Source organism: Dipodomys spectabilis, unplaced genomic scaffold (genome assembly GCF_019054845.1).
Source record: "Dipodomys spectabilis isolate Male_0828 unplaced genomic scaffold, ASM1905484v1 ptg000067l, whole genome shotgun sequence".
NCBI lineage: Eukaryota > Metazoa > Chordata > Mammalia > Rodentia > Heteromyidae > Dipodomys > Dipodomys spectabilis.
Genome location: NW_024870744.1, coordinates 8,335,784 through 8,360,222, shown reverse-complemented (window position 1 = coordinate 8,360,222; position 24,439 = coordinate 8,335,784). Strand labels below are relative to the sequence as shown.

The 24,439-nt window shown below is 55.5% G+C and overlaps 1 protein-coding gene across 3 annotated transcripts; it reads left to right on the top strand.

The window, feature by feature from the left end:
• The first annotated feature begins 486 nt into the window (after nt 1–486).
• Nucleotides 487–22,910, top strand: Snapc4 (small nuclear RNA activating complex polypeptide 4). 3 transcript variants are annotated; one of them, XM_042681268.1, is made up of 24 exons: nt 487–556; nt 3,544–3,685; nt 4,095–4,141; nt 4,926–5,093; nt 5,203–5,328; nt 5,781–5,859; nt 6,161–6,242; nt 7,640–7,744; nt 7,825–7,897; nt 8,033–8,197; nt 9,394–9,541; nt 9,747–9,853; nt 10,010–10,104; nt 12,690–12,784; nt 14,319–14,398; nt 14,628–15,089; nt 17,118–17,346; nt 17,744–17,814; nt 18,256–18,366; nt 18,928–18,955; nt 19,443–20,092; nt 20,132–21,007; nt 21,857–21,980; nt 22,700–22,910. In XM_042681268.1, the coding sequence occupies exons 2-23, from the start codon at nt 3,553–3,555 to the stop codon at nt 21,971–21,973; spliced, it is 4,047 nt and encodes a 1,348-aa protein (XP_042537202.1). In that variant the 5' UTR covers nt 487–556; nt 3,544–3,552; the 3' UTR covers nt 21,974–21,980; nt 22,700–22,910. The 3 variants fall into 3 exon arrangements, with proteins under 3 accessions (XP_042537202.1, XP_042537201.1, XP_042537203.1); XM_042681267.1 differs by having other exon boundaries at nt 19,443–21,007; XM_042681269.1 differs by lacking the exons at nt 21,857–21,980; nt 22,700–22,910 and having other exon boundaries at nt 19,443–19,546; nt 20,337–20,508.
• Nucleotides 22,911–24,439: the final 1,529 nt, after the last annotated feature.

Below are 24,439 nucleotides of genomic sequence, written 5' to 3'. Positions count from 1 at the left end.
ATCTGTCCAGTCTTGCCAGTTCTAAGCCGCGTGGCCCGGTCCCGCTGGCTGACTACCGAGTGTCCTGCCAGGCTGGGGGGGGGGGGGGCCGGGTGTCTTCGCACTCTCGGGCTGGCAAGGTCTCCAAAGGCAGGAGCCGTGGACTCGAGCCCGCTCCTGTCAGCCGGAGCGTCCGCCCCCGAGTGGGCGCCCGTGGGGCCGGCTCCGCGCGGCGTGCGGGGCGGGGGATGGACCCAGTCCACGGTGCCCGGCCCGGGGTTCCGCACGCCCGCGCCATCAGCGGCGGGGGGGGGGGGGGGGGGGGGGGGGGGGGCGGGGCGGGGGCGCCGGGGGGGCGGGGCGGGGGGCGGGCGGGGGGCTGGGGGGGCGGGGCGGCGCGGCGGGGCCGTGCGGCCCTCCCGGCAGGCCCCGCGCCGCTGCTCGGAGGCGGGACTTCCTGCGGCACCACCCGCTTCCGGGGCCTCCGGAAGCGTGGGTCTGCGGTCGCCTGGCGACGGGAGGGGTCCGGGCCGTCCCCTCAGGTGAAGACCCTGAGACCGTGCCGGCCGCTGCGCAGGTGAGGGGGCCCGGCCGGGCAGGGCCGTCCCCGCCGAGGGGCGCCGCTCCCCGGGGCCGGCAGCCGGGTCCCGGGAGGGTCGGGCGGCCCCGGCGTGCTCCCGTCGGCCCGGCCCGGGGCTCGGCAGGCAGGGCTGCGTCCGCCCCAGCTCCCGCCTCCTTCCTCCCCCCTCCCCCCCTGCTCTCCCCCCTCCCCCCTGCTCTCCCCCTCTCCCTCCCCCCCTGCTCTCCCCCCTCCCCCCTGCTCCTCCCCTCTCCCTCCCCCCGTGCTCTCCCCTCCCCCCTGCTCTCCCCTCTCCCTCCCCCGTGCTCTCCCCCCTCCCCCCTGCTCTCCCCTCTCCCCTCCCCCCGTGCTCTCCCCTCCCCCCTGCTCTCCCCTCTCCCTCCCCCCTGCTCTCCCCTCCCCCCTGCTCTCCCCTCTCCCCTCCCCCCGTGCTCTCCCCTCTCCCCTCCCCCCCGTGCTCTCCCCTCCCCCCTGCTCTCCCCTCTCCCTCCCCCCTGCTCTCCCCTCCCCCCTGCTCTCCCCTCTCCCTCCCCCGTGCTCTCCCCCTCCCCCCTGCTCTCCCCTCTCCCCTCCCCCCGTGCTCTCCCCTCCCCCCTGCTCTCCCCTCTCCCTCCCCCCCTGCTCTCCCCTCCCCCCTGCTCTCCCCCTCTCCCCTCCCCCCGTGCTCTCCCCTCTCCCCTCCCCCCGTGCTCTCCCCTCCCCCCTGCTCTCCCCTCTCCCTCCCCCCTGCTCTCCCCTCCCCCCTGCTCTCCCCTCTCCCTCCCCCGTGCTCTCCCCCTCCCCCCTGCTCTCCCCTCTCCCCTCCCCCCATGCTCTCCCCCTCCCCCCGTGCTCTCCCCTCCCCCCGTGCTCTCCCCTCTCCCCTCCCCCCGTGCTCTCCCCTCTCCCCCGTGCTCTCCCCTCTCCCTCCCCCCTGCTCTCCCCTCTCCCCTCCCCCCATGCTCTCCCCTCTCCCCCCGTGCTCTCCCCTCCCCCTCCCCCCTGCTCTCCCCTCTCCCCTCCCCCCATGCTCTCCCCCTCCCCCCTGCTCTCCCCTCTCCCCTCCCCCCATGCTCTCCCCCTCCCCCCTGCTCTCCCCTCTCCCCCGTGCTCTCCCCTCCCCCTCCCCCCGTGCTCTCCCCTCCCCCTGCTCTCCCCTCTCCCCTCCCCCCATGCTCTCCCCCTCCCCCCTGCTCTCCCCTCTCCCCCCGTGCTCTCCCCTCCCCCTCCCCCCGTGCTCTCCCCTCTCCCCTCCCCCCCATGCTCTCCCCTCTCCCCCCCGTGCTCTCCCCTCTTCCCCCCCCCCGTGCTCTCCCCTCTCCCCCCGTGCTCTCCCCTCTCCTCTCCCCCCCCCGTGCTCTCCCCTCTCCCCCCCCCCCGTGCTCTCCCCTCCCCCCCATGCTCTCCCCTCCCCCCATGCTCTCCCCTCTCCCCCCTCCCCCGTGCTCTCCCCCTCCCCCATGCTCTCCCCTCTCCTCTCCCCTCCCCCGTGCTCCCCCCTCTTCCTCCCCCAGCTCTCCTCTCCCCCCTTGGTGCTCTCTCCTCTCCCTCTCCCCTGCTCTCTCCTCTCCCCCCCTGCTCTCTCTCTCACCCCCACCTCTCTCCTCTCTCACCCCTCTCCCGCACTCCCCCCCTCCCCTCTTCTCCCCCACCTCTCCTCTCCTGCTATTCCTGCAGGGCCTGGGCGCTACCCTGAGCTTTTTCACTCAAGTCTGCCACGCTGCCACTTGAACCATAACTCCACCTCCAGCTTTTTGATGGTTAGAGGTAATAAGTCTCATGGATTTTCCTACCTAGGCTGGTTTCACATTGCCATCCTTAATCTCAGTCTCCTGAGCAGCTGGGATTACAGGTGTGAGCCACCAGCACCTCAGCCAACCCCTCACCCCGGATTCCACAAGGAGTCTGTGAGGTTGTCTTTTGTGAGGAGGGGGGCACCAGGCAAAAAGGCAGCCTGTGATGTCGTGGAAAGTGGTCTTGTGGAACCCGACTCAGTATCTGAATTTGGGACTGTGACCTTGTTCACTTGTCTGGAAACAAGGACAGGAAATGTGTAGTTCTCTTCAAAGAACCAGTTGCTCGTTCTTTAGAAGCCAGGCTTTCTGAAGAAGATGCCTCCTGGCCAAATGGCCACTCTGAACTTGCAAGTGGTCTTCAGGTTCTGCAGGTCCAACTGGGGTCAGCTGTGTTCTGTTTACAGATTTGCAGTCATCCCCTGGGTGAATGAAGAGTAGTGCATTCCTAATGCATCAGAAGGCTGCACCCTGGTGGTTGCTTTGTTTTGTTGCAGCGTGGGCACTCAGCTGAGAGAACTGGGAGAAGCATGTGCCAAAGACAGGGGAGAATGGCTTTCCTTTTTTTCTTAAAAGACAGTCTCACATCCTAAGCTGGCCAGAGATTTGGGATCCTCAGACTCTCACCAAATGCTGAGATTACAGGCATGTGTTACTACACTGGGTTTAGGATGGTTTTCTTCTTTGTGGCTAGCCCTTGGGTGTGTGCTTGTTTTCTTTTTTTCTCTCTCTTTTTTTTTTTTTTTGGCTGGTCGTGAGGCCTGAACTCTGGGGCTGGGCGCTGTCCCTCAGCTCTTCAGCTCAAGGCTAGCACTCTACCACTTGAGCCACAGCGCCACTTCTAGCTTTTTCTGCTTATGTGGTACTGAGAAATCGAACCTAGGGCCTCATGCATGCAAGGCAAGTGCTCTACCACTGAGCCACCTTCCCAGCCCCTGTGCTTGTTTTCTGTAATAATCTCTCTTCCCAGTTTCTTTTTTCCTCAGACTTAACCAGTAACATTCCTTGAAAACAAGTATGAGTTATTGAAATGCCAAAGAGAATCAGATTACAGACCCAGGCTCCCCACATCTGGGCATGGGTCTGTCTACCTTCTAGAGAACTCAGTTTCGGCTTTGGAGTAGGCTCCGGCTGTCCTGAGTAGGTGTGTCTGTTTGAAGAAGGATGGGATGTGGGCACTCTTGATTCTTAACACTCATATTGTGGAGGCAGGCAGAAGCCATGGACATAGATGCAGAAAGAGAGAAAATAACAAAGGAGATCAAGGAGCTGGAAAGGATTTTGGATCCCAGTTCTTCCAGCATGCACTTGGAAGTCTCTGAATCAAGTCTCGATTCCTCAGGCTCTGAAGCAGGTGAGCCTCTGTATGTGACCCCCTAGGGTGTGGTTGGATCCTTGTGTCCTTGGGTTTCCTTCTCTTCTGTCATATTGAGGACATATGCTGTGTTGCCAGGTTCTGAGTTTTTCTCAAGCTGGCCTTCACTTTTACCACAACGCAAAAAACTGCGTAGTTAGCCCCTGGACCTGTTGTCTCTGTGTAGGCAGCCTGCCTCTGCTGCCATCCTGCCTTGGGCTCTTGGATTCTCTGGGTGACCATGCCAGCCTGGCAGTTACTATAGCCCAGACCACCCAAGATCACTGCATAGTTAGCTCTGCAGATGCACCCATTGTAGAGGCTCATCCCTTCCCTGCATGCTCTTCCTGCCCACTGCTCCCATTCTTCTTGCTGTTTTTTCATTACCATGTGCTTGTATTTCTGACAGATTCGCTGCCCAATGAAGACTCAGACACCACTGGTGCTCCAGTCTTGGTAATTACTACTCACCTGGCTGAGACAGACCTGCTGCTACCCTGTAAAGTGGCCTGGAGGGGTGTGCATTTAAACTCTGTTGCTCGGCCGGGTGCCAGTGGCTCACGCCTGTCATCCTACTTACTCAGGAGGCTGAGCTCTGAGGATCAAGGTTCAAAGCCAGCCCGGGCAGGAATATCCATGAGACTTTATCTCCAGTGAATCACCAGAAAACCAGAAGTAGTGCTGTGGCTCAAGTGGTAGAGTGTTAGCCTTGAGCTGAAGAGCTTAGGGACAGTGCCCAGGCCCAGAGTTCAGGCCCCTCGATCAACAAGAAAAAGAAAAAAAATGCCGGGCACTGGTGGCTCACGCCTGTAATCCTAGCTACTCAGGAGGCTGAGATCTGAGGATCACGGTTCAAAGCCAGCCTGGGCAGGAGAGACCGTGAGACTCCTATTTCCAATAAACCACCAGAAAACCGGAAGTGGTGCTGTAGCTCAAGTGGTAGAGCACTCGCCTTGAGCTGAAGAGCTGAGGGACAGCGCCCAGGCCCAGAGTTCAAGCCCCACGACCGACAAAAAAAAAAAAGAAAAAGAAAAGAGTTCTCATGTTCCTCCTCAAGAATGATAGGCTCATTACCAAGCCCGACCTCTCTCTCCATTCCCTGGGTCACCTCTTTCCACGTTTGGTGCTCATGTACCAGTGTCACGTCAGAGGCCCAGGAACTGGAATATGACTGGACCTCAAGGAGTGGGAATGCCTCTAGGTGCCAGTTCCTCATTTGCCATTTCTGTTTCTTCACCAGGAAGGGGAAAGGTGGGGTGAGGCCAGCAATGATGAAGAGGACCACAAGGATAAAACACTCCCTGAAGACCCTGAGACTTGTCTGCAGCTCAATATGGTCTACCAAGAGGTCATCCGAGAGAAGCTGGCAGAGGTCAGCCAGTTGCTGGCCCAGAACCGGGAGCAGCAGGTAGGACCATCTGCATTGAAGCTCCTAGCCAGGTTCCTGGGACAGGGCATAGGGTGGGGATACTCTCTGCAGCCTGCCCTCTTCCCACACATGACTGCTTCTACCCCAGGAGGAAATTCTATGGGATTTGGCTGGCTCCAAAGGCCTCAAGATGAAGGAAGGCAGAAGCCTGCCTCCCAACATGTACATAGGCCACTTCATGAAGCCGTACTTCAAGGACAAGGTCACTGGAGTGGTGAGTGGTCATAGCCTGTTTTCATCAGAAGGCTTCTGTGCCTGTGAGAAGGGTTCTAGTTCCCAGGTGCTTGGGAAGTGGTATTTCGCTCTTTTAATCCTTCAGGATACATTCTCCAGCCTCCTTACGAAAAGGGGGGCAAGCCAATCCCTTGCTTGGGAGTAGGACATCAAGGGGCTGGAGAAAGTGTGGGGCATTAGCAAGCCCAGTATAGATTCACCATTCCTAATGGCAGCTCTGTGCCATGAGCATGGAGTCCTCTGAACCCACCCTGTGCAGTAGTCATGCCCAGAGCTGTTTGTGTAGCAGCAGTTCAGGGTGCGGAGATCAGATTGCCTGGCCTTGTATGTGGATGGGCACTCTTGAGTCCCGGTGGGGCCCTGGGGGAAGGCAATAGTCCTTGAAGGTGAGCACAGAAGGTCTACACATCCTGACGCCGCCGTGTTTGATAGGGTCCCCCTGCCAATGAAGACACTCGAGAGAAGGCCGCCCAAGGAATCAAGGCCTTCGAGGCGCTCCTGGTGACCAAGTGTAAGAGCCATGGCAGGCCCGTGGGTGGGCTTCCCAGCTTCTACACTCTACTGCCTATCCCTCACTTCCCATCTCTTTCCCTCCTGCTCAGAACACCCACCCCGGAAGGCCTGTCGTAGGCTTAGGTAGGCCTCAGAGGCAGTTACTGGCTGGAGAGAGACCTAGCCAGCTGCTCACCTGCATCCAGAAAGGCCTTGGTGCACCTACTTTCTCTGCTATAGCTGGGAGCCAGCAGTGGTGCCTGGGCCTGGAGACAGTTCAGAGGACAGTAAGTATGTCATGATTTTACTGTTGTCCCCAGGGAAGCACTGGGAGAAAGCCCTGCTCCGGAAGTCTGTGGTGAGCGACCGCCTGCAGCGTCTGCTCCAGCCCAAGTTGCTAAAGTAAGTCTGCAGACAGGTCATCCAGTCTTCTCTGAAGCAGAAACCCAGCAGCCTTGTGGGCTTGTGAAGTCTGGCCCAACACACTCTGTCCTCTGCCACTGTTCTGCCAGCCCAAGATGCCTTTACCTGCACTCTGTCCTCCTCCATAAGAGATCATCATAGTTGGCTGAACAGCTAGCTTCATTTCATTGTGTGCCTTGGGCACTTTCTCTTCTCTGGGCTTCTGGTTCCCGTGGAAGGTGATTGTCCTCGAGACCTGCCTTGTGGGCTTGCTGGTAAGAAAGGTCACATGAGTGTTAAAGTGCAGGCGCTGCTGTTGTACATGACTGCAGATGCTGTCGCCCCCCTGGAGCCAGGGGCCCTACCTTCAAGAGAGAGCAGCTGAGACTGTGGGCTCACGAGACTGGAGTCCCCCTGCCACCCGTTAGCACTCCAACAAAGACTCCAAGTTTGGCGCTTTTTTTTTTTTTTTGTCGTGGGGCTTGAACTCTGGGCCTGGGTGTTGTCTCTCAGCTCTTGAGCTCAAGTCAAGCCTTCTACCACTTGAGGCACAGCCCACTTGCGGTTTTCTGGTGGTTTTATTGGAAATAAGAGTCTCATGGACTTTCCTGCCTGGACTGGCTTTGAACCACAATCCTCAGCTCTCAGCCTCCTGAGTAGCTAGGATTACAGGCATGAGCCACCAGTGCCCGGCTTAAATTTGGCCTTTTTTTTTGGTCAGTCATGGGGCCTGAACTCTGGGCCTGGGCGCTGTCCCTCAGCTCTTCAGCTCAAGGCTAGTGCTCTACCACTTGAGCCACAGCGCCACTTTCAGCTTTTTCTGCTTATGTGGTGCTGAGCAGTCAAGCTCAGGGCCTCATGCATGCATGCACTGAGCCACCTTTCCAGCCCTCAAATTTGGCCTTTTAAGTGGTGGCTTCTCTAGTGGTCTCGAAACATACAACATCTGGAGCACCAGAGGCCTAGGGCTAGGCCAGGTGGCAGGGGTGTCTGCATGGTCTGAGTGTGCAGCAGGGACTCATCCCTCAGCAGGTCTGGGAAGCAGTTCATGGCTATAGCATCAGCGTGAGGCCTAAGGGTCAAGGCTTCTTGCAGGCACCTGCATTTTATGTGCCTAGTTTGGCAGGGTGGGCCAGGCTTTGAGACACAGGCATTAGGGAGCCATGCCCTGCCTCTGCAAATGCATGGCAGCTTGTTCTTGTCCTAGACAACACTGTTCTGGCCCAAGGGACATCTCAGAGACTGTACCACAGCTTTCTTTGTGATGAAAAGCCAGAGTAGGAGAGGAAGCAAACTCTGGCAGTCTTTTTTCTCCTGTCTGTGCCATAGACAAATCCCACATGGGCAGCTCAGAAAACCAGGGCCTCTAGCCCCTTTGTGTCTGCTCTCCCTTGCAGGCTTGAGTATTTACGCCAGAAGCAGAGCCGTGTGTCCAGTGAGCCAGAGAGGCAGGCCCTGGAGAAGCAAGTCAGGGAAGCGGAGAAGGAGATCCAGGATATCAAGTGAGCAGGGGCCTCCCCCCTGGGTGGAAGGGGAAGCCAGCAGGCTGGGTGTGACACTGTTTCCCTGCGCCTTTCTCCAGCCAGCTTCCAGAAGAAGCCTTGCTGGGGAACAGGCTGGACAGCCATGACTGGGAGAAGATTTCCAATGTCAATGTGAGTCAGAACAGGCCTGATTTACGCAGTACATAGTCCCTTCCAGCCAGTGGAGCTGGCTCAGTCCAGAGCTGTGTCTGGGTGTGCTTGGTATCACCCGCCCTGAAGTCTGTGTACCTTGGCTTTCTGCTGTAGTTTGAAGGAGGCCGCAGTGCAGAGGAGATTCAGAAGTTCTGGCAGAGCTCTGAGCACCCAAGCATCAACAAGCAGGATTGGAGCACAGAGGAGGCAGAGCGGCTGAGGGCCATCGCAGCCAAGCATGGCCACCTGGAATGGCAGCTAGTTGCAGAGGAGCTAGGGGTAAGAGGCAGCATTGTGTAGGCTTGACGTGTATCGGTAGCTTATCTGCTTCCTAAGGTGAGAAAAGCTCTCTCCTTGGGTCTCTTGTCCCATGATCATCATTTAAGGGCACGAGAGGATCTGGCATAACACTTGTAAGTGGATTTCTAGGGAATATGTCCTTTGTGTTTTTGTTTCTCTGACCCTAAATTCTTCTAGGAATGCAGTTTTTCATGTTCAAATAGGTGTCGTGCGGTCTTTGCATCCTTCAGTGTGAGGGACTGTCATTGTTAAAAAGCTTACCACTTGTCTGTGGCAGAACCCAAGGGCATGACAAACTAAACTTGCTAAAACTATTCACAGAAGCCCTTCTGCTTTCTGAGGAGAGGCCTATCCACCTCTAAATGCAGAGTGGGTCGGTTCTGGTCTATTCTGGGCCTTCGATCATGCTAAAAATTAGGGTTCTTAGGCCTCTTGGTAGATTTGCTGTGTAATTTTGTTCATTCAACTTGGTGATTTTTATTTACTTGGTAAGTTATATTTGCAATGAATTTTTTAGCTAAGTTCTGGCGGCTCATGCTATAATCCTAGCTACTCAGGCAGTTGAGATCTGAGAATCATGGTTCAAAGCCAGCTTAGCAGGAAGGTCCATGAGACTCTTATCTCCAGTTAACCTATCACAAAGCCAGAAGTGGCCCTGTGGCTCAAAGTGGTAGAGTGCTTGTCTTGATCGAAACAGCTCAGGGACAGTGCCATGCTCTGAATTCAAGGTCTGAGACACACACACACACACACACACACACACACACACACATACATACTTTCTTTCTCTCTCTCTCTCTTCCTTGGCCACCTTGTTGAGCTGGAGAGGGCTCAGATGTCCTGCTCTATGGTTTGGACATCATCTTAGTTACTATTGGGAGCTTTCTTCCCTATAATCATGCCCTCTCCTCTCCCTGGTAGCTGGTCCTCTCGGGGGCTGTGGGGCTGTGTGTCCCATGTTTGGTATTTCCATCTTGAGGCAACATGCTTTGACCTGCAGGAGCCTGGAAGAAGGTCGCTCCCTTTGGCTCCTAGGCCCTCCTGTACTCTGGAGGCCCCACAGAGCCTTTCTGCCTGTTGCTCAGTGCTTGGGGTAATGCCCACTAACACCCATATGCTCAGTCCTCGGGGTAAGGCCCACTAACACCTGTGTGCTTTTGTTTGGCCTTGGGAAGACCGGCCGCAGTGCCTTCCAGTGCCTGCAGAAATTCCAGCAGCACAACACAGCACTGAAGCGCAAGGAGTGGACAGAGGAGGAGGACCACATGCTCACCCAGCTGGTCCAGGAGATGCGTGTCGGGGACCACATCCCATACCGCAGAAGTGAGCACGAGGCCTCTTGGGATGCCTCCCATTCCACCCCCCTCTCCTCCCAATACCTGAAATTAGGGATTGGCATAGAAGGGAGGGTAACATTGTCCTAGGCTCTCCTCTGTGTGACTCTGTAATTGGCCATCTTGTGTGCAGCCCTGTCCTCCATCTGCACAGGACATCTGTGCAGACCCCCACACATCCCCTCCACCCCCAGTTGTCTACTACATGGAAGGGAGAGACTCGATGCAGCTGATCTACCGATGGACCAAGAGCTTGGATCCTAGCCTGAAAAAGGGGTTCTGGACCCCTGAGGAAGACGCTGTGAGTTTGTGGGACCTGAGGGGGTGGGTGCCCAGGAAGCTTACCTGGCATGTCCCAAGTGGCTGCTTGCCTACAGTGTCTCCTCAGCTAACCTCAAGTTAATGGGGTACAGTTATACATACCCTCAGAGGTACCTTTGTTTGTCCCTTCCTACAGAAGCTGCTTCAGGCTGTTGCCAAGTACGGGGAGCAGGACTGGTTTAAAATCAGAGAAGAGGTGCCAGGCAGGAGTGATGCCCAGTGCCGGGACCGGTGAGCCCTGCAGCCCTGGGGATGTGTGGAGGCCTCCTGGGTCACGCCAGGGAGCTGAGGCCAGGAGGGTACCATCACTCAGGGATGCACGGTCCTAGGAGAGGCTGGCTCTTGGGCTTCCTATATCAGGGTTGAGGGAAGCAGGAGAAGCTGTTTCTTTGCCAGTCCAGACTTTTCTGCTATTTGAGTTACTTGTCTAGAGTCAGATGCTGGTGGCTCCCTGGTCCACATAGGCAGCAGCTCCTTCTGGCAGCTCGGGTACATACTGCACCCCACTACTTTTAAGTCCTTTGGATTACCTCAGGCAGAAACCCCATTCAGTAGCACAGCACCCAGTTAAGTCTGAGAAAACCCTTCCACAGACTTGTCACAAATGTCCACGAAGCACTAAAAAGATGCTCCCAGTCAGTCATTACAGAAACAAGCCAGACCCGCAGTGCCATCTGCACTAGGACGGCAAATCGGAGGGGGTTGGAATGTCACACACTTGGCGGGACCATAGGATGACACAGTCTTTGTGGGGTACTAGGGAAGTTCCTTAGCACATGCAAAAGAAAACTGAACCCAAAACAATCAATAGATAAGAAACCCAAAAAACTTGAAAGTGGGAACAATATATTACTATTACAAGAATGTTCAGAGCAGCGTCACTAGTGAAATAAAGAGAAGATAGGTACTTACTATGTGTTAACCTTGAGAACATTCTGAGCATTTGTGTCAAGTGTTTTTTTTTTAATCTATCTTGTTTATTTATTTATTTATTTTTTGGTTCTAGTCGTGGGGCCTGAACTCTGGGCCTGGGTGCTGTCCCTTGGCTCTTCAGCTCAAGGCTAGCGCTCTACCACTTGAGCCACAGCACCACTTCTGGCTTTTTTTTCTTTTTGCTTATGTGGTGCTGAGGAATCGAACCCAGGGCCTCAGGCATGCAAGGCAAGCACTACCACTGAGCCACCTTCCCAGCCCTGTGTCAAGTGTTTGTTAAATTACTGTTCTTTGGTTTTGTTGGAGGGAAGGGTTGAGACAGGTTCTCACTATATAACCCAGACTAGTCTCAGACCGTTCATGCTCCTGAGTGCTAAGATTGTAAATGTGTGCTGCCATGTTTAGGTCATCTCTGTATTAGCTTGCAAAAGTTCTTCGTATATTCTCTTACAGGCCCCTTATCAGATAGGCCATTTACAAATAACCTTCCAATCTGTAGCTTGTCTTCCTACTTACTTTTTTTTTTTTTTGGTCTTGAACTCTGGGCCTGAGCACTGTTCCTCAGCTCTAATTTGCTCAAAATTAGAGCTCTACTACTTGAGCCACAGCACCAGTTCTGGTTTTCTGGTGGTTAATTGGAGATAAGAGGCTCACAGACTTTCTTGCCTAGGCTGGCTTTGAACCATGCTCCTCAGATCTCAGCCTCCTGAGTAGCGTGAACCACCAATGCCTGGCTCCTACTTATTTTTTTTTTTTTTTATGCAGTACCAAGATTTTAATTCAAGGCCTCAAACTAGATTTACACTCTGCCATTTGAGCCATGTTTCTAGCTCTCTTTAGTTAATAATTAGGCAGGGTTTTGTGGTTTTACCTAAAGTTGGCCTTGGACTGCAGTCTTCCTTTGGCCTCCTACATTACTTGATTATGGACTTTTTTTTTTTTGGTCCGGTGATGGGGCCTGAACTCTGGGCCTGAGCTCTTCAGCTCAAGGCTAGTGCTCTACCACTTGAGCCACAGCGCCACTTCCAGCTTTTTTCTTTTTGCTTATGTGGTACTGAGGAATCAAACCCAGGGCCTCAGGCATGCAAAGCAAGCACTCTACCACTGAGCCAACTTCCTAGCCCTTGATTATGGACTTGTACTACCACTCCTGGCTTACTTGCAGAGATGGGGATTTTGCCAACTTTTTGCTAACTCTGGCTTAAACTGCAGTCCTTCTAGTCTCTACCTCCTATGTGGCTTGGTTTAGAAGCCACTGCACCTAGCCATTGTCTTTCTTGGTGAGGTCCCTTGAAGCTCAAAAGTATTAGGTTTTGGTGAAGTTTATCTTTACATTTCTTTTTTTTTTTTTTTGTCAGTCGTGGGGCTTGAACTCTGGGCCTGGGCGCTGTCCCTCAGCTCTTCAGCTCAAGGCGAGCGCTCTACCACTTGAGCTACAGCACCACTTCCGGTTTTCTGGTGGTTTATTGGAGATAGGAGTCTCACGGTCTCTCTTGCCCGGGCTGGCTTTGAACCGCGATCCTCAGATCTCAGCCTCCTGAGTAGCTAGGATTACAGGCGTGAGCCACCAGCGCCCGGCTTACATTTCTTTTTTTTTGTGCCAGTCCTGGGGCTTGAACTCAGGGCCTAGGCACAGTTCCTAAGCTTCTTTTGCTCAAAACTAGAACTCTACCACTTGAGCCTCAGCACCACTTCCGGCTTTTTCTGTGTATGTGGTACTGAGAAATTGAATCCAGAGCTTCATCCATGCTAGGCAAGCACTCTACCACTAAACCACATTCCCAGCCCAATCATTACATTTCTTGTGCTTTTGATATCATGCCTAAGAAATTATTGGGAAGTTAGGAGACTAAAATATTCCTTTGTTTCCACATTGCTCTCAGCTATCTCAGAAGATTACATTTCAGCTTGAAGAAGGGACGATGGAATGCAAAAGAAGAGGAGCAGTTAATTGAATTAATAGAAAAATATGGTGTTGGTGAGTCATGGAGGTGTTTGCCCATCTGTGTCTCCTGGCTTTAGTCCCTTTGAGGGTCTGCAGCCACTTTATGTATGTATGTATGTATGTCGGCCATGGGTTTTGAGCTCTGGACCTAGGCGCTGTCTCTCAGCTCTTCAGCTCAAGGCTAGCACTCTACCACTTGAGCCACAGTGCTACAGCTTTTTCTGTTTATATGGTGCTGAGGAATCGAACCCAGGGCTTCATGCATGCGATGCAAGCACTCTACCACTGAGCCACCTTCCCAGCCCCCCTGCAGCCACTTTAGAGGCCCAGAGTTTGAACCATTTAACGCTTTGCCCTAAGAAGGCCGCTGTGACAGATGATGGGGGGCCTCCCCTATTAGAATTTCTTTTGCTCTGTCTTTTTCTGGGGTGTTGGGGGGGAGTAATGTATGGAACCCAGGATCTCATGCATGCTAGACAAGTGCTATACCACTGAGCCACACCTCTCCGCCCCTATTACAAATTACTATCAATCTGTATAGAAAATCCAGAAGTGCAAATGCATAGAAGGAAGTAGAGTGACCTAACTACTACTCTCTGGCAGAAGCCTGCACAGGGAAAGCTGTAGTACCCCTGTGCCTCCTGACAGCATGTAGCCATGAGCAGCCGCACCGCTGATCCTGAAGAGGAGCTCTTCTCTCCACAGACATTGAACATTTCTTCATTTTTGTTATTGAGCTAAATAGGAGCTATAAATGCTTATAATTCTTGCTACTCATGAGGCTGAGATCTGAGGATCACAGTTCAAAGCTTGTCCTAGGCAGGAGAGTTCGTGAGACTCTAGTCTCCAATTTACCACCAAAAAGCCAGAAGTGGATCTGTGGCTCAAGTAGAGCCACTAGCTTTGAGCAAAAAAGTTCAGAGGCAGTGCCCAGTCCCTAAGTTAAAAAAAAGAAAAAAGTTGCTTATGTTAACAATATCTCCTTAGACTAAATCTAGTTGTGGTGTTGCCTGGCTCAAGACACATAAGAAAGGGTTCCTTTACGCCTTCTCATTCTGCATCATAAACTCAAGGTGCGGGTATCACTCCTGCTGACACATAAATCATTAGAAATGTCTTGAAGTGTGGCTGTAGTCTGGTTTGGATGATCATATTAAGAACTTGTGGGGGGGTCTGGGAAGGTGGCTCAGTGGTAGAGCGCTTGCCTTGCATGCCTGAGGCCCTGGGTTCGATTCCTCAGCACCACATAAGCAAAAAGAAAAAAGCCGGAGGTGGCGCTATGGCTCAAGTGGTAGAGCGCTAGCCTTGAGCTGAAGAGCTGAGGGACAGCGCCCAGGCCCAGAGTTCAGGCCCCACGACTGGACCCAGAACTTTCTGGGCTGGTCATCCCAAGATGCAGGTGCATCAGCATCAGTGACTTGGTCTTTTGCTGGGCATAGGGGAGTGGGTAGTTGGTGCTGAAGGCCCTGCCTTGTTCCTGGAGGCTACAGACCCTTCACAAGTTTATCAGCTTGTATTGTGTAAGGTAGCAGCATGCAGCAGTACCCCTGTGGTTTTGCCTTCGTAGGTCACTGGGCAAAAATTGCTTCTGAACTACCTCATCGGTCAGGTTCCCAGTGTCTGAGCAAGTGGAAAATCATGGTTGGGGTAAGACATTTGTTCCTTTTGGAGCTTTTCTGGAAGTCAGAAGGCCCATCCCAGGAGAGCCACTGGGACTGCTAGGGGAAGAAGGGCAGCAGAGGCCACAGGCCAGACCCCTGCCGTGAGCAGCACCCTTTCTTTCCCCTGGCAGTGTCCTGGTTGGGCAGAACTTGACCTGAGGCTGTTCTTTGTGCTGGGTTAGCTGCCCCTCCAAGTGGCCCTTTCCTTCCCTCAGAGGAATCAGAGTCTCCCTAGACGGCGGCGGCGGCGGAGGCCTCGCCGCAGGGTCCGCTGGAGCTCCAGTAGCAGCAGTGACGGCGGCAGTGAGGACAGTGCTGATGCCAGCAGTAGCAGCAGCAGCAGCAGCAGCAGCAGCAGCAGCAGCAGTGAGAGCTCAGAGGCGGAACTGGAAGAGCCTCAGGGGCAAGCAAGAGTGCTGCTGCCCCCACAGTACACAGTACCAGACCTGGACCTGTGGGTTCCTGCCAGGCAAAGTGGTAGCCAGCCACAGAAAGGAGGTGCCTCCTCTTCCCTCCCCAAGGGCTTTGATACTGCCCCAAGTCGCCCCAAGGAAGTTACCACCTCTGCTCCTGGAGGGGAGCCGCCTTCCAGGATACAAGGCACCATCCCAAGAGGGGTCCAGTACCCACACCCACCAGACACTCACCCAGTGAACGTGGAGGAGCCAGCCTGCGAGGTGGGTCTCTTGAGCACCCCAGAATACAGGCAAGGGGGAAGTGGTGGAGGCGGAGGCAGAGGGACCGTATGGCAGCCTGGTGTCTAGCCTGCACTAGTGTGTCCCTGGGGCACGTGCTGGAATGTACTGCTTCATTTCAGCGTGGCCCCATGGCCGGAAGCCTTCCTGAGGCTGGCAGCGAACATGTTTGCTTTCAAGTCACAATTCAGAACATGGCTGAGCGGGCATTTGGATTTACAAGCATTTTAAGTTTTTGTTGTTGTTGTTTTTTGTTTTGGCCGGGTGCTGGTAGCTACTCAGGCTGATTGCTGAGGATCGAGGTTCAAAGCCAGCCTGCAAGAAAGCCCATGAAACTCTTATCTCCAGTTAATCACCAGAAAACCAGTAGTGGTGCTGTGACTCAAGTGGTTGAGAACTAGCCTTGAGATGAAAAGCTCAGGGACAGCACCCAAGCCCAGAGTTCAAGCCCTAATACCAACAGGAAAAAAAGTTTTGTTTTTTTTATTGGCCTACGTTAGCTATGGGGGTTCATTGTTAGATCTCCATAGGTTCATTCGGTTTGTTTTTTTTTTTTTGGTCAGTCGTGAGGCTTGAACTCTGGGCCTGGGTGCTGCCCCTGAGCTCTTTAGCTCAAGGCTAGCACTCTACCACTTGAGCCACAGCACCACTTTTAGCTTTTTCTGTTTATGTGGTACTGAGGAATTGAACCCAGGGCTTCATTCATGCTAGGCAAGCACTCTACCACTAAGCTACATTCCCATTCCTACAGTTGCAAATGAGATACTTTAACTTCATTTGAAGGAAAATCTGCGTTGTTTCAGTCCCAAGTGGGGGGAAGGGAAGAGGGCAGGGAAGGAGCTGTCCTCCATGTATCACAACCTGCAAGGGTGTGTCTGTCCTCTTGTACAGAGTATGAGCCAGCCCTCCCTGGCCTGCCTGGTCATAGGTGTCTGCCTGTCCCTGTCTTCAGTTTTTTATTTAACCGCTCAGTTTCTGTGCAGATGAATATTTTGATGTAATTTTTTTTTAACTGGTTGTGGGGCTTGAACTCTGGTCCTGGGCACTATCCCTCAGCTCTTCAGCTCAAGGTGAGCGCTCTACCACTTTGAACCACGGCGCCACTTCTGGTTTTCTAGTGGTTTATTGGAGATAAGAGTGTCATGGACTGACTTACCCAGGCTGACTTTGACCCTGGATCCTCAGATCTCAGCCTCCTGAGTAGCTAGGATTACAGGCATGAGCCACCAGTGCCCAGCTTTTGATATAATTTCTTAAAAATTGTATTGTAAAGGTGATGTAAAGAGGGGTTACAGTTTTGTAAGTCACGCAGTGAGTACGTTTTCTTTTGAACAGTGTCACTCCCTTGTTCTCTCCCAGTTTTTCCCCTCCTCCATCTCTGTCTTCAAAATGTTGGGGTCCTAGGTGTGGGTGCAACTCTGTCTAGAGCAGCAGTGTGGTCTTTCAGGGCAGCAGAGTGAAGCTGCAGCTCTGCAGACAAGCAGCGTACTTCCCATGGCCTTTGCTGCTATGTGTACTGGTAGCCTTGCTAGTAAAAGAGCTACCAAGGGCCCAAGGAACTGTTAACATGCAGGAGCCAGGCCTTGGGACCCCACTACCCTCCTCAGGGGCAGGCTGTGCCTGAGAACATTACACTTCACCATGTAGCTAGCAGAGCCCACAGCATATGCTTTGGAGGTTAGTCTGGGAGGTATCCAGGAGGCCCCGGCCTCCAGTCTCCTTATCAGGAGATGCTGCATGTGCAGAAGATGCCTCAGTGATGGTGCTGAGAACCAACAGGGCTGCGTGGAGCATGTGCTGTTGAGAGTCTGAGCACACATGCACACAAACACGAGCACACTCATGGGTGGGCCACCACTGTGGCACCACCCTGATCCCACAGACCCTCCCTGTCTCATCATACACTGAGGGGGTCCCTGCACGATCCTTTCTGGCCTCCAGTGCACGGGACTAGGATTACCCTAGGGACCCTGGTCTGTCCCAGGGCCTAGGTAGCCTTTCTCCTTGCAGAAGGAAAGACAGAGGCAGCCAGCCCTGCCTGACTCACCCCCAGGACCTGGCCCTGGAGACGGCATGACTGGGCCCCACCTGAAGAGGCTGTGGCGGCAGCGCCAGAGACATACTTTACGCCAGAGACTCCTGGATCGCAAGCTTCTGCTGGCCGTGACGCCCTGGGTGGGTGACGTCACCCTGCCCTGCACACAGGCTTCCCGGAGGCCGGGGGCAGTGCAGACTCACGGTACTACCCAGGCTCCTCGGGGGTCTAGGGGTGGGGGGAAAGGAGAGCAGCAGGGACAGGAGCTTGAATGCCTCCTTGTGGCAAGCTGGTCTTTGGGAAACACTTCTGGGAATCTTTGAGGGGTGGAGCACACTAGGATGGGCTCCTCAGAGAGAGTCAGAGGCACCAGTACCCAAAGGTTTTGAGGAGGAGTATATGGGCTACACAAAGAATCGCTGCGCTTGCCAAGCAAGGAGGCACCTGGTGATGAGCAGGCTTAAAGGGGATGCCTGCTGCCCCTTAGAGGAGGCAGCCTGGGCCCCTCCAGGCCTCTCCTGCCCCTGCCTGGCAGCCAACCTGAGGCTCCAGTAGGGGAACTTTGCAGTCGGAGCTGTTCCCCACGTGCCTTGTCCCCCAGCTGACAGCGTCAGGATGAAGCTGGAGCATGCACACCTAGCCAGCACTCCAGTGTTCACGCTGTTTATCCAGGTGAGCTGTGCCTTGTTCTTGCAGTTCTACAAACTAGGACATTTTTGATCCTTGAAAATAAGTGTGGTTGGTTTAATGTGGCTAGTCAGTGTTTACTGCCCCCATGGGGTACATTGGTGTCCTGGGAATGGGGTGGCATCTGGGCCCCAGGTTGAAGTAGAAGCTGAAAGGAAGAGAAGGTGAGGATGGAGCACAGAGGAAGCCAGGGCTGGGCCGCACTGTGCTCATGGGCAGCGCGGCCACGCCCCTGGTCCAGGCCCTGGGCCTGTGATGCCTTTGTGACCGTGCTTGCAGGGAAGAATTTGGATCTGCTCTGTGCGCAGCCATTGTTAGGGCTCCCTCTATCCCATGGGGACACCTTGGACACCGGGGCTCTGTGTGGGGCTGGAGCAGGGGCCAGGTGGCTCTTAACCCCCCCCCCCCCCCCCCCATGTCCCTCAGCTGCTCCAGATAGACACTGCAGGCTGTATGGAGGTTGTTCGAGAGAGGAAGGCCCGGCCGCTCACAGCACTCCAGCCTGGTGCTCAAGCACCACTGTCACGTCTTCTGCAGGTAGTAGTGCTGGAAGCAACAAGAAACAGGGCAAGGCGGGCGTCCCCTCCCCGGCAGTGACCTCCCCCACTGGTGAGGGGCATTCCCAGACCCTGTGGAAGAGTGGGCCCATCCCCCAAAACAGCCACCCGCTCTGTCCTGCCCAGGCCCTCCTGGGAGGCAGTTGCAGGTAGGATGAAGCTCAGCCATAGGCTGGGAGCCCAGCATTCTCTAACATCCTAGACAGAGGCTAGGCTGGGAGCTGTGGGCACCATTTGCTCCAAAAACTGAATTTCCATGAGTTCTGTCAGCAGGAGGCCTCCCCCCAGGTGTTTCCTGGAGGACAGTGAAATGTGTCACTAATCTAAAGATCAAGTACAACTCTGGTGCCCCTGGGCCTCAGGCCCCACACTGCCTTGGCTTGGTTATCCAGTGGGCTCTGGCCAGGCATCTACAGAGTGGGCTGTCCCAGGAGAGCACAGCAGCCAGCACCGCTGAACTGTGCAGAAATGTGGGAGAGACTGAGGGGGCTGCCTAGCAGGGACCTATACAGACCTGACTCCCTTCTGCTTTCGTCCTTAGGAGTCCGCCAGTGCCCGGAGCACCCCAGGTACCCGTGCCCCATGTGTCTCCCTGAACTTGGTGGGAAAGGTCACAAGTGCCCTGCCTGTGCGTTGAGTGCAGCCTCCAGCAGCAGGTGGACAGTCCAGGCTGAGAGCTTGTCTGGAGGAGCCCGGAGCAGAGCAGCCAGGGCTCCCTCCTGGAATCCACTGGCAGTCCCATTCCCCAGTGCCCTGTCACACAGTGAGCAGAATCAGTGAGGCCCCACTATCCTGGTTTTGAAGATGTTTGAGAGTTAGCGGCTGTTCCTAAGTGGTCTGTTAAACAGTCTGGGTTCCCAGCACATTGGCTACCCTGGCTGAGAGGCTGTGAGAGCCCAGTATTTTGGGTGGTGAGGCGGGAGACCTGAGAACGGGTAGCTAGAGCTCGGCCTCTGGTCAGACCTAGGACTCGGGCCTTGTATTCAACAGATACCACGTATAGGCTTCCTCATGTGCCCAGAGCTCCTCATTGAGTTGGTGTCTCTCCTTCCACAGGCCGCCCCTTCCCGAATGCGCCACCCCAGGGCACTGCTCAGAACACCAGCCATGTAGGGTGCAGAGGGCTGGGGTCCTGCCACACTGAGTCTGCCTCATCCCAGGTGCCTGCGCCTGCCCCATGTGGCCCCCGGCCCAAGCCCAAGACAGTGTCTGAGCTGCTGCGAGAGAAGCGGCTCCGGGAGTCGCGTGCCAAGAAGGCCACCCAGGCCCCCGTGGCTCTCCAGCCCCAGCTGTTGGTCTCCTCACCTGTGGTCCTGCAGCCCTCTCTGCCCCCAGCCTCCCAGGGCCTCCCAGCCCCATGCCTTACCATTACCAACCCCACGCTGTCAGGGCCCGGGAGCCCTGTGCTGGCCAATGCAAGCCCTTGGGGCTCCTGGCAGGAGGCTGGGGCTTCAGCCAAGGATGAGAGGCCTGCTGGCCTACAAGCTGTGACCCTCACCCCTGTCCTCCCAGGAGCCCACGGTACAGCCTCTTCTGCCTGCAGCCTCCCTGCTCTGGGCCTCAGTCAGGGCCCTGTGAGCTGTCCCCCAAGCAGTCTAGGGCAGCCTCAGGCCCCTGCCACGTCCCAGGAACAGAGCCTGCCCAGAGTCCTGCCCCTTTTCCCCACCACCCCTTGCCCTGTTGAGCTGCCTGTTCAGCCCCTCAGCCTGCCACCCCAGGGGGGGTCTCCCTTAGCCAGCCTGCCCCTGCCAGTCACCTGGGTGCTCACAGCACAGGGGCTGCTCCCTGTGCCCGTGCAAGCTATGGTGGGCGTGTCTGGGCAGGTGGCCACTCCCGACCCTGCAGGGCTGCCAGCAACACTGCCACCTCCCCCTGCTGAGACCCCTTGCCTGTCCCCAGCCAGTGCAGACCCAGAGCCTATCCCTTCCTCCACGACACTGCCCCCCCCAGGCCTCTTGTCGCGAAGCTCAGCTGAAGACGGTGAGCCCCAGTGTGCCCCAGCAGAGGCCCAGGCCAGCCACACAGAAGCAGAACCCCCCAGACTGAACCAGCTGCCTACCCACAGTGCCCCTGGCTGCAGGGGTGATGCAGTGGGGATACCAGGGAACTCCTCGGGGTCACTGAGCCTGGAGAGGCCTGAGAAGGGCGCGTGGGACCTGGGCCTGCTCTCCCAAGAGAATGAGGCTGCCCTGAGGAAGTGGCTGAGGGGGCAGCAAGGTGCCCATGTGCCCCAGCTAGAGAGCAGGCTGCCCTACCAGCCCCCTGCCCTGTGCAACTTGCGGGTGCTGTCCAGCCTCCTACTCCATAAGAAGGCCTTGGAGCAGAAGGCCGCCTCTCTGCTGGCGGGAGCCGAGCCGGAGGCCGGGGCCACCCAGTCCTCGCTGGGCCTGGTGCGGAGGCGGCTCCGGGACAACCCGGCCTACCTCCTGTTGAAGACACGGTTCCTGGCAACCTTCGCGCTCCCTGCATTCCTGGCCACTCTGCCTCCCTGTGGTGTCCCCACCACCCTGTCACTGGCCCCAAGGGTGGACACGGAGAGTGAAGACGACCTGGGGGAGCTGGATTGCAAGGACATGTCCAGTGTAGTGCAAGTGGGCCCGGTGGCCGTGAGCCCCACCCAGGTAAGGGCATGAGGCCCACTTCCCCTGAGCAGGGGGCCGCATGGGGCCTCCCAGCCTGTGGGGTGGGAGTGGGAGCAGGCGTGGGGAAGTTGCCCAGCAGGGCTGCCTGTGGGTTTCTTGAGAAGGAAGCTCACTCAGCCCACTAGGACTGGGGCTTCTACATCAAAGCCACCCATGTGGGTTGTGGGTAAAGGGGGGCTCGCTGTGGGGGCCAGATCCCCACACACTGCACGCTTGAGTCGAGGGTGCTCAGGCCTCATCCAACGCTGTCCCCGAGGTGGGCTGCTGCCTCTGTGCTGCTGTGGGGGCAGAGCTCTGCCAGGCATCTCTTGTGCTCCCTTAGAGTTTTCTGAGCTGGGTTGGCACTGTGAGCCTTAGAACAAAAAAGGTGTGGGCCTGTGTCCTTGCTGTTCCCCAGATTTTGTGCCAAGCCAGAAGGGCCGTACAGGCCCTGTACGGGGGTGAGGCGGGAACATGGGAATGCGCAGGTTTAGCGCCTGCCCTTCCACAGGAGGCTGTCTGATCCTCCATGGAGTCCTTGAGCTGAAGGGGCAGAGGCCACCCCCCCTCCCCCCCCCCCCGAAGGAGGCCTCTTAGGGATCGAGAGGCCAGTTGCCAGGCACTGCTTAAACATGATGGGAGGCCCCCATGTGAGGATGGTGGCAGAAAGCCAGGCCCCAGGAAGGCCTCTCATGGTCACTACATGACTCAGCTCGTGCCACATGCCTGTCCTGGGCAAGGGCAGAGAACGGCACATTCCGAGTGTTTTGACTTGGGGGGGTCACGACCCATGGCGCTCTCCCTGCCTGCTGTGGCTGAAAAGGTCACTCCCCTGGGTCTTCGTTTCAGAGGTCCCCACACCCCGGCAAGGCCTCAGCCCCTTCCCAGCTGGACACTTCTGATGACCTTCATGTGCTCAGGACCCGTCATGCCCAGCACGCCCGGAAGCGGAGGCGGCTGCCATGAGCAGTAGGTAAGTACCTGGTGAAGGGTGCCACCCTTCCCCCTGACCCGCAAGGATGTGAGCTGGGGCAGGTGTGATGGGGTTAGGCATGTGGCTGAACCTGGGGAGGCAAGTCCACACTCGGGGATTCTCCAGGAACACTGATCTGAGCCTAGGCCTCTAAGGGGCTTCATACACAGCCTTCTGCCTCAGGCCCTAGCAGAGCATCTCACCTGGCACTCCTCATCCACTTCCGGCACTCATTTCCTCTCTTCACTGAGGTCTCCTCCTCAGAAACACCTACCCTGACTTCTGAGGGCCTGACTGGCCCTCTTTCCACACTAAGGTCGCTTTACTAGTGTCTGCTTCACACAGCACACACGCAGAGTCTGTCTACCTGCTTAGGCTCTGTCTCCCCTGACCACAGGCCTACAATGAGCAGGCTTTGCTTGCTTTTGCTACTGGTCACCAGGACCAGGGCAGCTGGTGCCTGGTGGCCCTGGCATGTACTGATTGAGACAAAGTGGGCCCTGGAACAGCAGGCCCAGGGACAAACAGGTCTAGAGTAGGAAGGGCAGAATTGTCAGGAGTTCGGCAGCCAGCCTCTGTATAGCCCACCTGAGCCATGGCCCCTGTCCTTACATGGTGTGGTGCTGCTGGGGTTCCTGCCTGCCAACACTGTCTGTGGGCTTATGTGGGTGTGCCTGGGGACCAGGGTGCCCCCCTGATGGGGCACTGCTGTGTTTCAGGACAAGGACTCTTATGGCCCAGAAGCACAGGCCCCATGCCTACCTGGGAGCCCATCACAGGCCGCAGGAGAAGTGGCTGAAGCCTGGGAAGCTGACAGCCTGCAGACAGGCCTAAGAGGGAATGACACTACAGTGACCAGCAGACACAAGCTGGCCTGGTCCCTGCGTGCAAATCCACATATTGGAAGAAATAAATGTTCTATTTTTTTAATTAAAAAGCAAGATGAACTTTTGTGGTTTTGTTGTCTTAAAAAATAGGGCAAGCCGGGCGCCAGTGGTTCACACCTGTAATCCTAGCTACTCAGGAGGCTGAGATCTGAGGATCACGGTTCAAAGCCAGCCAGGGCAGGAAAGTCCATGAGACTCTTATTTCCAATAAACCACTAGAAAACCGGAAGTGGTGCTGTGGCCCAAGCGGTAGAGCGCTCCCCTTGAGCTGAAGAGCGCAGGGACAGGGCCTAAGCCCAGAGTTCAAGCCCCACGACCAACAAAAAAAAAAAAGCAGGTCTGGAGACCTGTGTGGGACCAGCCGGCTCAGCTACAGGTCCTCAGAGCCTCCCTAGGCTGCTCCAGGGCCTTATTAAGCTCATGAGCTTGAGGCTTGCCAGAAGAGAATGGAGATGCTGTTTTCCCTGTTTTGTGAACATAGGTTGTAGTTCTATGCTGCACAACCCCAGGCAGGCTCTCAGGCCCGTGACCCTGCTGTGGGCTTTGTTTTTGTAGCATGCTTCCTCTTTCTACTACAAATAGAGCAAAAGGACAGGCATGTCCCCCAGTCCTAGTGCCAGTATCTGCTGTCACCATGGCAACAGTGGCTACCTATTGGGAATTTTGAGAGGTTTTTTGCTGCTGAATTTCAGCATTTTTTGTGGGTTTTGTTGTTGTGTTTTGTTTGGTTTGGTTTGGTTATTTTTCAGTCTTAGAGCTTGCACTCGGCCTGTGTGCTGTCCCTGAGCTCATGGCTAGTGCTCTAGCACTTTGAGCCACAGTGTCACTTCTGGTTTTCTGGTGATTAATTGAAGATAAGAGTCTCATGGACTTTCCTGCTCTGGGCTGGCTTTGAACCATGATCCTTATATCTCAGCCTCCTGAGCAGGTAGGATTACAGTCGTGTGCCACCAGTCCTGGGGGGGGACAGGGGGGGGGGTGGGCTCTGTTCTTGAGCCTGTCTGTGCTCAGGGCTAGAGCTCTACCACTTGAGCCACAATGTCACTTCCAGCTTTTTCTGTCTATATGGTACTGAGGAATCGAACCCAGGGCTTCATGCATGCTAGGCAAGCACTCTACCACTAAGCTACATTCTTAGCCCTGAAAGTCTTGTATTTGTCTGTCCAGATCAGCTTTGAGCATGATCCTCAGATCTTAGTCACTTGAGTATTTGCAATTATAGACGTGAGCCGCTGATGTCTGGCTTCCTAGTTTAATTTTGTGTGTGGTTAAGGGGGTAAGGAGCTCCTAGGACTTGAACTTAGAGCCTGGAGTTCAGGCTAATGCTCTACCACTTGACCCACAGCTCTACTTCCTGCCTGGATGAGCTTCAAACCATGATCCTCAGATCTCAGCCTCCTGCAGAGGATTATAGACTGGAGCCACCTGGAGCCCAGCTCCTGCCTTAATTTTAATACAGTGTTTGTTTGCTTGTTGGTTGATTGTGGTAGTACTAGAAGTTTAAACACAGGCCCTCATACTTGCTGGGCAGGTGCTCTGCCACTTGAGCCACACTCCTGGCCCTTTGTGCTT